Source organism: Chelmon rostratus, chromosome 20 (assembly GCF_017976325.1).
Source record: "Chelmon rostratus isolate fCheRos1 chromosome 20, fCheRos1.pri, whole genome shotgun sequence".
NCBI lineage: Eukaryota > Metazoa > Chordata > Actinopteri > Chaetodontiformes > Chaetodontidae > Chelmon > Chelmon rostratus.
In genome coordinates, this window is record NC_055677.1 from 22998860 (window position 1) to 23011522 (window position 12663).

A 12663-nucleotide genomic window follows, 5' to 3' on the forward strand; every position below is an offset into this window, starting at 1 on the left:
CCTGTTCAACATGTCAAGTTTTTCCTTGTGAATATGGCACACAGCCACGCTGTTCAGGCGTGTTTGTGTCATGGTACTCTGTACCCACTGAAGCTTCTCTCTGCCTCAGCTGATGAAACTAGGACAACAATGAGCAGTCTCACAAGTGTTTCAACTTGATCACAGAGGCCACGGACCTCTGGACACATCCCCTGAAGAATATGAATAGCATCACTGCTGCCTCTTCTCTTGTGTTCTCTCTCTCTTCTCTCATGTTCTCTGCCTCTCCTCTTGTTTTCTCTTTCTCTACGCTCTTATTCTCTCCCTCTTCTTCTCCATGCTCTCCTGCTCCTTTGTCCTCCTCACTCCTAAACATCACTTCCTGCATTAAGTACTCAATGTTAATATGAAGCAATCAATCAATCAATCAATCAATCAATCAACTTATCAATCTAAAAGAAGGTTGAACACACTAAAATAGGTTTTATTTTTGTCTGAATATATATGGATGGATGGATAAGCTGGAATACACAATAAGGCCAAAGCACAAAGCCTTCCCTTGTATAAATTCAGATTTCATCACAAAATAACAGAAAATGAATAAATTACACACATTTTCCCAAAATTATGTCAAGGCTTTTTTTTTTTTTAAGAAGCCATTTCCAGGTCTCAAAATGTGTTTCTTTTAACCTTTACTAGGTTGGATAGTCTGGACCTTTTGGAAAAGCAGTGTTTTTGTCGGACTATTATTGATCAGCTGAGGTCCGTTTCACAAAGCAGGTTCAACAAACTCTGAGAGTAACCCTGAACTCTGAGTTGATCTAACAGCAGATTTGAGTTGGTTTATTCAACTCGGAGTAGTTTCACCTGGAGTTAAGCGCGTGCACCACAGCTATAAAAAGCAGCATCAATGGAGCCCTGATTCGACGAGTCACCATGGCACTAGAACCATCAAGACGGTTTGGGTTTCTATAATCTTAATGACTTTGTTTTAAAAATAACTACAAGCATCTCATTCTCTGACTTTTGCTAAATATGTGTTTTGTACGTTTTTTTGAAGTTTATAAGGTTCTCAAATAAAACAAACAAATTCTGGGCAGATTAAAAATGATACATTTCGCAGGTTGTTTTCCAGCGACTATGACTTTTTTTTTAGTAGTTACTGTTTATATTTAATTTAAATTGTATATTTATTCCATATTGATTATAATTAAGCAAGAGAGACACCTTATACACATAATGATAACAAATAGTCATTCACATGAATGTAAGATGTATCATAAAAGACTATAGTCACATGACCGAGTGTCCACACTTAGCTCTCATATGGTCGCAGAATCCGTCATTCCTGCCGTGCTGCAGCTGCACTGGTTGCAAAGGTCAGAGCCTCTGTCGGGGAGAGGAAGGTTTTCTTGGTGCCGTTCAGTGACACTTGTAACTTTGCAGGGAAGAGCATGGGGGCACAGAGAAACACATAGGACTGAAACTCTGCCTCCTGGATTCAAGTCTGGGTTGTCATGGTTTTGATTCACTATAAATTTGGTCAGATTTCTAGAGATGAGAGCTTTTTCGTCCAAAGTGGGATGGATGCTGTCTCTCCTAAATTAGACCAGGTCTTCCCCGGAAAGTTTGCCAACTATCGATGGATTGACTCAATGTGATTTTTTTTGTTAAATATAATTCGGAAATTCTAAAACATTAAATGACAAATTGATTGCCCAAGAAAATTAATAAACATTGCAGCCCAGTCACCGGAATAAAATGTTGGCGTTATACATATCTGCAAACCACAGATTATTACAGTTATTGTACAGTGTAATGGCATGTGGCAGGAAAGATTTCCCGTATCTGTCCCTTCGACAGATACAGGAAATCTTCGGGAGTGTGGCGTCACAAAGACGTGGCTGAACGAACTCAAGCCGGACATGCATGTTGCTTTGGACAATTTTCATCTGCTGAGAGCGGACAGGCGAGCATCATGTGGTAAGAGGAAGCGTGGAGGCATAGCAATGTTTGTGAACAAGAGATGGTGTAATCAAGCGCATATTAGTGTAAAGGAGCGCTACAGCAGGTCCTTCATTCCAATAGCTGTCAGAGTGTTCAATTCTAGCATTGCTTAACTTAGCACTGTTTTCCAAACTCGGACTGTATATTGAAATACTAGTCTTTCCACTGTCACTGAGTACTGTACATATCAATACATAATAGCATTCTACTGTGACATATACATGTTGTGCAATATCATTCAAGCTGTAGTCACTTTATATATATAAATATATATTCCATACTTTTTTCTGGCATAAGCCCTTTGTATAATTGTACATATTTATACTCGACTTTTTATTTTGTATATTGTATTTCTCTATTTCTATTGCTATTTTTTTTGCAACTGCCACTACCTGCTGCTTGTAACAACCGAATTTCCCCAGCTGCGAATTAATAAAGTATCTTATCTCATGTTATCTAGAGATCCCTCCCCAGGTATCTTAATACACAAAACACCTTCTAGAACCTCAATCAAGGCCAGGTGCCTTTCACAGCTTTTAGAACAAAGCAAGTCGTTTCTGTGCCTCAACAGAATGAGACCTTAACCACAGTGATGTCACAACATAAGACTTAAAATTGAAATGTAAAGAAATGCAAGGTGTCAATATGTTTGTGGTTAGCAGAAACAGAAAATGCCAACATTTATTCTGATGATTGGGTTGAAAATTTAATTGAAAATAATATTAAGCCTTCCTTACTGATAGGAGAAAAGAACTAGCTACAAACTGTGTGCATTATTATTGGCACCTGACTGTCAACAACCTCCTCAGACCAATAGTGAGAGGCAGCAGTGACATGGACTGCAATGTGAGAGGAAGGGACAAAAGGCATATGATATGCAACCATCATCATAACCACATACATACATACATACATACATATAGATTGAATCCATCAAAAACAAGCAGTTCAGTTTTAATCCAGCACCAACACTCTTAGTAACCTTTGATCAACTGTTCTTCCTGCAGGCTGTGGAGGCCCAGTCACAGCTCCATCAGGGGAGATTCATTCTCCTCTGTATCCCGGCAGCTATCCCAACAATGTGGACTGTTCCTGGTTTATCAGCGTGGATCCCAACCACCGTGTTTTCTTCAACTTCTCTGACCTAGATATTGAACATCATAGCAACTGCACCTGGGACTATGTTGCTGTGAGTGACTGATTTGACATTTTAATGAAATTTGTACTAAAAGAACATTGATTGTCACCGACCTATCTGAGCCTTTAGGCCTTATTTTGTTTTTGTTTTCACTGGTTTATAAATGCAAGTGGTAGAATGTGGGTTAGTGACAGTTTGACAAAGGTTAAATACTGGGAAACTTGTCGACACACCAGTTTACATACATACAATAGAATTGATGCAACCTGTCCGGTGAATGAAGCATTACCTTTACATAGCAAATGACTTCAACTACTACTTGCATAACTTGAATAACTGAAATCATCATGACACTCAATGATTTCTGTGGAAGGTGGAAAAGTCAAATTGTTTATATTGTGGATTATGGATGCGTCTCCTGCTGCGGCTCTGCCTGACATCCACTGCAAATGCTATTTTAATTAGTCATACTTTATTACCATTATTATTACATTAATAGTGTTGTTATTATGGAAATGTACTGTTACTAATATATACACTAACTACATACATGGATGTATCTTATACTATATGATAATACTATATACTATGCAATATATACAACATACTATATGTCATATACTATTATATTTTTATTCAAATGTATATTATACCTGTCATTGCTATGCTTCTCCCTCTCTTTCTCTCTCTCGCTCTACCTTTCTCTCCATCTAGCTCTCTGCAAATCTCCCACTCTTTCTCTTTCTCTCTCTCACTCTCTACCTCTCTCTCCCTCCCTCTCCCTTGCTCCACCCCTCTGCCCTTACAACCAACCAGTCAAGGCAGATGGTCACCCACCCAGAGCCTGGTTCTTCTTGAGGTTTCTGACTGTTAAAAGGAAGTTTTTGTTCAAGTGCTTGCTAATGGGGGAACTGTTGGGATTAAGAGTATGGTCCTGACCTGCTGATTTGGCACTATATAGATACAATCTAATTGAACTGAAAATTACATAAAATGTTTCCATAAGAATAGAAGCAGTATTTTCGATGGAGACAGTAAACAAAGCTCCTGCATGACTTAGCTGTAGTTACATAAAAAAATAAATGTGAATAAGAGGCAAAGTGCAAAGTGATTTGTCCATTAAGATAGAAAGCTCCCTCTATATATACATATATAGTCCATTACCCATTGACCACATAAACTGAACAGGTAAAGCTACAAAGCTTTCCCTAATCTACATGTCTGTCCGTCTATAGATCCATGATGGTCCAACCATATCTTCTCCTCTGCTTGGCCGTGTGTGTGGCACCAGTCTTCCTCCCTCCATCACCTCCACTCAGAACACCATCTATGTTCGTTTTAGGTCTGACTCCAGTCACAGCCATCGTGGCTTCAGTGCTCACTTTTCTGAGGGTGGGTCTCTTTTAACCTCTCTGTTTCAGTCATTAAAACATGGGCATCAAGTATTAATTCCATCCATCCCTTTAAGTACACAATTGTAGTATGCTATGCCAAACGCAGACTACAACACCTACCAAGAACTACTGTGCTGGTCACACCACAAGAGTGTCTCAGACTGCTTCATGTAAACATAAGGGTTCACAAAGTAGACAACTGATCTCAGATGAGGTATACTGATTATAGTATTATTCCATGTTCAATGAAAACTCACTGCCTTGGTTCTTTGGGGCAGATGTGATTCATACACAAGCTTCAATGAAGGTTGAGGTGGGGAAAAGAAACATGAATTTGACAAGATTTCCCAGGCACGAGAGTCAGGACTCAAAATGCACGACACAGATAGGATGGGAGTAAGAGGCTTCAGGCCAGTTTAATAACAAAAGAAACAATTTACAAAAAAGAGGAACAAAAGGCACACGGCTCAAAAATTCAAATAATGACGCTGAGGATTTCAGTTCTCAAAAAGGCAAGGCAAAACAAAAACTCTCTCAATGACAAGACAAAGGCAATGGTTAACGCTGGACTGACATGAGACAAGGCACATGACAATCTGGCACAGGACAAGAGGAGACGCCGACTATATATATACATGGGGTAACAAGGAACAGGTGGAGACAATCAGGAAGTCAGGGTCTAAAACGAGAGGAGAGTTAGGGTTTCACAATAAAACAGGAAGTGCAAGACCAGACTAGACGCTAGTGAAACAAACAGCTTTCAGGCACGACGAGACATAACAGAATTGGCCTTTACTGAAATTTGATAAAGAGTGAGTGCAACAGAGATCTCACGGACTAAACTGAATAAACTGTAAAAAAAGGAACTCTGAGAGGGGGGCAAGAAAAGAATATTTTACACAAGGGCCAATCAAAATAATCACAAAGCTGTCTCTCTTTTTCTGTAGTCACCACTCTGTAGTTTTGCTCCATGTTCTCTGATCTGATTGGTGAGTGAGTGAGTGAGTGAGTGCATGAGTAATCTATTGCCACTGTGCCACAGACGGGCAAAGAGAGTAGAGCTGTTCCAGCGGGTGAGAGAAGGTGGCTTTCAAAAGCAAGGAGGCAGATATTGCTGAGGTTGCAATAAACACTCTATTTGCTGAAGCTGCAAAAACACCACAATTCCCACAGCACTATCCCCACCACATAAGTGAGATAAGTTTACATCACTAAAAATGCCTGAAGTCACAGCCTCCAAGGTTTCACTCAATGGAGGAAAAGCAACAGCAGTCTGTCGCTCTTCAGGGGGAGTCTCTAAATAATACACTTCGTTGCAGAGACAGAATGAAGGGTGTGTCAGGACACTTGCCATAGAAGCAAGAAAGTTTCTTTACTCACCACCCTCATCCATTTCAAGTGAGCAAGAACAGAAGCTGCTAAGCTTTCTGCTGCTCAGCTGCTTGTTGAAATAAGCCAATTATTTCACAACAAGGAATTATTTCTGTCTCATTAAGACCATATTCATGAATTCTCGTCCTGTAAGTCCTTACATGTTGCGCCAGCCAAGTTGTCTCCATGTCCCATTGTTGGTATTTCAACCAGATTAACTTGCATGTTCTGGTGGCTGAATGGTGGAAGATGGCAGCCATGTAATTTTTTGTTTCTTTTCAACAGCTTGTGGTACAACCATCGTAACAGACAATGATGGTGGGGCCATTGCATCACCACGGTATCCAGCACCATACCCACCCAATCAGAACTGTAGTTGGATCATCAGAGCACAGGAACCATGTGAGTTTGCATTAGTCTGCCCTCAGACTTGAGAAACATGTTGTTTTGTATACAATGTTATGCACAAAATGTTGTGCTTCTTTAACTTTCGACTTTTCTGTCTGTGACCAGTCAATCATGTGACCCTGTCATTCACTGACTTTGAGTTAGAGATGATCTCCTCCAACTGCTCGCATGATGCTGTGAAAATCCTGGATGGCGACAACTACCAAGCGCCCTCCATAGGTAGTTATACTGTCTGTGTGTGTGTGTGTGCGTGCGTATTCACCAAGGCATATGCTGTGGACAATGATCAGGTAAGATATAAGTTAACAAGACACTGTATGTGATGACATCACAGCTGAATTTGGTTGAATGTATCAAGTCATCAGCTTTTATGAGCAATTAGTGAAATCATGTGTAACCTTAAATTCTAATAATAACATAATACTTTCAGGGCACTACTGTGGCACTGAAATACCTTACCCAGTGACATCCTTCAGTAACTCTTTGGTGATCAACTTCATCTCCGACCAGTCCGTCTCCAGAAAAGGGTTCAGAGCCACCTACTCAGCATCGATCTCCAGTAAGACATATCAGGATGTACTTTTCACAGTTCCAGCTGGATGCACTTAGAACTGATCACTACAAATTCAAAATCCTTCTCTTCTCATGGACACACACTGATACTGATCTCCAGGAAAACTCATTATTTTCACCTTTTCCACTCAGGTTGTGGAGGAGATCTGGTAATGGAGAGCGGTGCATTTAACAGTCCTAATTATCCAGATGCTTATCCGCCTAATGTGGAGTGTGTGTGGACCATCCGAAGTTCACCAGGGAACCGTCTCCAGCTTTCATTTATGTCAGTAAATTTGAGCATGGAGGTTCATTCTTGACATTGGAAACACATATCTGTGATGGAATATTCTAGACTCAAGCTTCACCTAGTAGCTTTTTCTGAAGCTTTTCAACAGTATCCCACAACCTTCTTCAGCCAAAAAGAATTTGCTCAGGTGTCATAACATGAACAAAGTTCTGTACTTCTGATCACAACAAGTGATTGTGGACCCGTGTCACTGTCCAAATCTGTCCGATCTGTGGTGTCAGATGTGAATATCCTCCCTGATCTTTCTCTGGCCCGTTCACCTCTAATACCTTACTACTGTGACTGGTTTTGGTCTGCTGTTCACAGACATTCAGTTTAGATTGATTGAAGAAAACACCACACCGCACTTCATCATGTTTGTAACGCAAACTGAGATAAACCCCCATGTTTTCAGTTGTTACCATGTTCATGTCATGTCTGTGTCAGTGAGATAACTTTAGCTTTGTTTAACCCAGCAAAATAGACCACTTACTGAAATCAATGCATTGCGAATTGAAGTTCATTTTCTATGAGCTGGAAATTATTTTCTCCTCAAGACAAATCACTCTCATCCCATGTTTAGCTGACAGTTTATGATATGAATCAGAAACATCTGCGTATTGTTTTCAGGGTAAAATCCCCCACACTGACAGTGTGACACAGGCTAACACTACAAAGAACTAACACTACTACTTCTCAGTGGTGCATCCAATGTGTGCTCCATTAAATGAATTCTATACAATGTCGTCAAGGGAGTTTTACTGCCTGCTATTCTAATGTGCAACAGAGAAAAATAGAAAAGTACAAAATACAGAAAATGATTAGGGCTGCAACTAATGATTTTTTCAGATTATTTGTGATTAATTATTTGGTCTGTAAAATGTCCTCCACAATTTTTTTAAGCCAAAAGTGATGTCTTCAGTTGACTTGTTTTTACAACCAGTAGTCCAAAACCCAAAGATATATTCAAAAGCAGGGATACCAGGATTTGCGGGATGCTTAGAGCATACTAGCATGATTTGGCATCAGATTCAGACAGCTAAGAGGGAGAAAAGAGACTTGAATGTTGTATTTTTAGATCTGGCTAATGCGTTTGGGTCAGTGCCACATAACCTTATTTGGAGTTCCTTTGACTACTTTAAAGTGCCGGAGATAGTTGTTAACTTGGTGAAAGCATATTTCCAAGACATCAGACTGTGTGCAAGTATCGCAGAGCTCACAACAGGCTGGCAAAGATTGGAGGTTGGTATTATGGCAGGATGTACAGTGTCCCCGCTAGCTTTCACAATGGCTATGGAGGTAATTATTAGGGCTTCCAAGTGGGTCGTAGGTGGAGAGAGACGGCAGAATGGAATGCGTCTTCCACCAATTAGGGCTTATATGGATGATATGACACTGCTAACTTCAACAGTGCCATGTACAAGGAGGTTGTTAGATAAAGTCAATCAGAATCTCAAGTGGGCTAGTATGAAGATTAAGCCTAGTAAGTCAAGGAGTATTTCAATATACAGAGGGAAAGTAAGTGATAGAAAGTTTGCTATAGATGGTGAGGAAATCCCAACAATTAGGGAGAAAGCAGTTAAGAGTCTAGGACGGTGGTACAATGTGGACCTGAATGATGTTGAACAGGTTGTGCAATTTAGAAAGGATGTTGCAGAAGGGCTGGAGAGAATAGATAAATCAGGGCTCCCAGGAAAACTGAGGTTGTGGTGCTTGCAGTTTGGCTTGTATCCTAGGTTAATGTGGCCAATGTCAGTATATGAAGTCCCATTATCTGTAGCAGAGAGAATGGAAAGGCTAGTTAGCTCTTATATTAGAAAATGGTTGGGTGCTCCCAGGTGCTTAAGCAATGTAGCTTTGTATGGGAAAGGAATGCTTCAGCTGCCAGTATCCAGTCTAACAGAGGAGTTTAAATGCACTAAGGTTAGGACAGAACTTTTATTATCTGGGAGTAAGGACATGTTAGTTAGCAATGTGGTTCCGAATCCTTCTGGGGGGAGGAAATGGAACCCAAGGGCAGCAGTGCAGGAGGCAGAGGCAGCTCTTAGGCATGCAGAAATAGTAGGAAATGTTCAATTTGGCCGGGGAGGCTTGGGGCTTGGCCCAGGCAAACCAGTGTGGAATAAAGCAGGTCTAAAGGAGAAAAGAAAGCTTGTAGTGGAACAGGTGCGTAGGCAGGAGGAGTTGTTAAGAGGGGCAAAAGCAGTTGGTCAAGCCAAACAGGGACAATGGTTGAATTGGGAAGGTGTTGAGAAGAGGAAACTTAGTTGGAGGGACCTGTGGAATATGGAGGAAGGCCGTATTAAATTTCTGATAGGGGCGACATACGATGTGTTGCCAACCCCGCAGAACCTAAGTCTCTGGGTACAGGGCGATCAATCGTGCCCACTCTGCTCAGGTACAGCAAGTTTAAAGCACATTTTGTCAGGTTGTAGAATTAGCTTATCACAAGGCCGGTATACATGGCGGCATAATCAGGTGCTGAGAAGCTTAGCCGCAGGCATTGAGGAGAGAAGGAAGCAGGTGAATTCTGGAAGTTCTAGAAAGGAGAGGTTAGATGTGCAGTTTGTTCGAGAGGGGGAGAAAAATAAAGCTGCTAAGTCAGGGAGAAAGCAGGGAGGTGGCTGCCTGGTAGGGGCTGATGATTGGCAAATGCAGGTCGACTTGGGAGGACAGCTAGTTGTGCCCCAGGAAATAGTTTATAGTAATCTGAGGCCAGACATTGTCTTATGGTCCATGAGTAAAAAGACTGTGTATTTTATTGAGTTAACAGTCCCTTGGGAAAATTCAGTGGAGGCAGCTTATGAAAGGAAGAAGACTAAGTATGCAGATTTAAAGACAGAATCTGAGCAGAGGGGATGGAAGACCAGGGTCTGTCCGGTTGAAGTGGGGTGTAGAGGTTTTGTTGCAGGGTCAGCTGTTTCACTGTTGAGGGAGCTGGGAGTGCATGGGCAAAATTTAAGAAAGACAGTGAGGGAGATGTCAGATGAGGCTGCTAGGTCTAGTCAGTGGATATGGATCAGGAGAAATAATAGTAGTTGGGGGGTGAAATAGGGACAGTGGGGGGGCAGGCAGAGGACATGCATGCCTAACCCGGCAAGAGAAGAGGTTAAAGTCTGAACAAGACACCTCTCCTCTGCTCTGCTTTCCCCGCCCCATCTTCTCGCTCTGCCAATAGGAAGAGAACCAGGAAGTTTAGATAAGGTGGGGGGTGTGGCCAGCTAGAGTCTCTCTTTGGGACCATGCGGCCTGTTCAGGTGAGTTTGCGTGGTAAGACACAGAGTTGGCTTGTTTTTTGATCTTTTTGGTTGTTTTCCTGTTTTGTCTGCTTCTTGAAGGAAATGTTAGGGTTTGTTTTCCTGCTCTGTTTGCTTTTTGAAGGAAATGGTAGGGTTTGCTGCTTCTTGAAGGAAATGTTAGAAGAGGCTGTTAAATCTAGTCTGTGGTTTAGGCCTCCACCTTCAGCACCTTCTAAATTTTCCACCCCCTACCCGAACAAGGGTCTGTATCCAATCCCTACTTTCATCTTTTGACTCTACCTCTTTATTTTCTATCCCCTACCCGAACCAGGGTTTGTATTCCCACCCCGCTTTTTTCTTGGTGCAGTTGGTGAGAGGCAGGGGTAGATGATGGTAGTGTGGCAATCGGCAGTTACATGTGGCATCTAGGCCTGTGGTAGCATTGTAGCAGCTAACAATAGCTAAAGCGGTGAGAGTATGATAGTATCTTAGCAGTTAGTATTGGTAGCTAGCAATTAACATTAACAGTATAGGTGAATCTAGCGTTATTGTCTTCTTCTGTTCCTCTTAGCAGGTAGCGGTTAGCACATAACATTAGCTAAATGGTAGCATCGGAACTGTATTGTCTTCTTCTGTTCTTCCTAGCGGTTAGCAGTAGCATTAGCAATAGTTAAATGGTAGCATCGGTACTGGCCACTACCTGGAGCATCTCTGGGTCAGTTGAACGTGGCGGTGCTGTTTGGATTGTGTAGGAGCAGTGTGAACTGGCACTAGGGGGGGTGACTCTGGGACGCCGGAGTTCACTGCCTAACCTCCTGGAGGTGTAGTGGGACTAAGTAGGCGAAACACTGTTGAAGGGAGGTTTCCACCTGATGACCCCCAGAGACGTGTTAGGAATCACTGCTCTTTGGCAGATATAGAGGCAGATTAGAGCTCCAAGGTTCTTCACTGAGAATGAATCCTCTTTTTGAGCACAAGTATCTTGTGTTTAAATTAACTCAGATTACAGTGACATAAAACAGGAATCCTCAAAATTGAGTAGCTAAAATCAGAAAATGTAACTTTTATTTGAGGTTGCAGGGGTCTATTATGCAAACTTTGAATTCTGAATATTTCATCACAGATATGTCAGTGAATGTTCGCATTTTGTCTGTATCTCTGTCTGGATAAATGAGTCATGTTTCAAAGGTTTAAAGGTTTTATTTGTCACATGTCAAATACATAAGCAGAATAATAATAAGAATAATTGGAGTAAGAGTACAAATAAGATTAAGACAAGAACAGAAAGGAAACAATTAGAAGATAATGGTCATTTGAATTTCATATTGTAAAATAATACAAGAAAGCCATCACTGTTTTCATTGGCCAATGCAACAAAAAATAGTTTTGTTTTGAAACAGAACTGTAAGGGCACAGAAAACAACAGTGAAAAGCAGCAATTAGTTTTTAGTCCAATAAATTGTTATTGTACTAAAATAATTCATGGGCCACAAAGTGGTTATGTTGTGTTTATGTAAAAAAAAAAATCAGCCAGTATATGGTAACAAGATTTTCTCTGGACTCTAAAGAATCGACAGTGGCTGTCAACTGCTATCAGCTACTGCTATTTACAAATATAGACAACAGAGCCAACATTTTATTCTTATCAGATAGCTCATTTGTAGGACATTGATGGTGTGATCTTAAGGTAATTCCAATGTTTTCGATGGTGATGATGGCTTTGTAAAACTGTAAAAAAATATATATATATATTAAAAACAAATGAAGCCGGATGGTGAAGATTACCAGCAAGATGACTGGTGCACATTCCTCTTTGAGCACTTTATAATTACATGTTGAGTACCTATAATTAATCTATGGCTGATGTTTGGTATTTAGAGGATACATCATTATTCAATATCAGTAACAGTCTTTTTGTGTTTTGCTCAGTATCTTTCACCTGCAGGGAGACTCTAGCTGTCAAAATGACTACCTGGAAATCAGAGAGGGCAACTCCACTGGGCCTCTGGTTGGTTGTTTCTGCGGAAACTCGCTCCCCTCCAACTACACCTCTGCGATTGGTCACATACTGTGGATTAAGTTTGTCTCAGATGCATCAATTAGTGGAGCAGGATTCAGAGCCACCTTCTCACACTGTGAGTGTCTGTGTATGAAGACAGTTCACCAGTCTTGTTTATATTAATAATACTGTTTTCGTTACTTAGCAGTTGTAGTTTCTCCAACAGGAAATATGACATCTGTACTTAATAACATTTTAGGGTTAGAGTGATGTGGTCAATGCCATGT

At 41.0% G+C, this 12663-nt stretch overlaps 1 protein-coding gene across 1 annotated transcript in view; it reads left to right on the forward strand.

Moving 5' to 3' along the window:
- The window catches only part of cubn (cubilin (intrinsic factor-cobalamin receptor)), a 144549-nt gene that overhangs the window by 56750 nt on the left and 75136 nt on the right, over positions 1-12663 (forward strand). Inside the window, exons 31-37 of the mRNA XM_041961353.1 lie at positions 2994-3175; positions 4360-4516; positions 6175-6291; positions 6403-6516; positions 6728-6856; positions 7003-7135; positions 12307-12512. Coding sequence (XP_041817287.1) covers positions 2994-3175; positions 4360-4516; positions 6175-6291; positions 6403-6516; positions 6728-6856; positions 7003-7135; positions 12307-12512 — 1038 coding nt within the window. The remainder of the gene's footprint in view (positions 1-2993; positions 3176-4359; positions 4517-6174; positions 6292-6402; positions 6517-6727; positions 6857-7002; positions 7136-12306; positions 12513-12663) is intronic.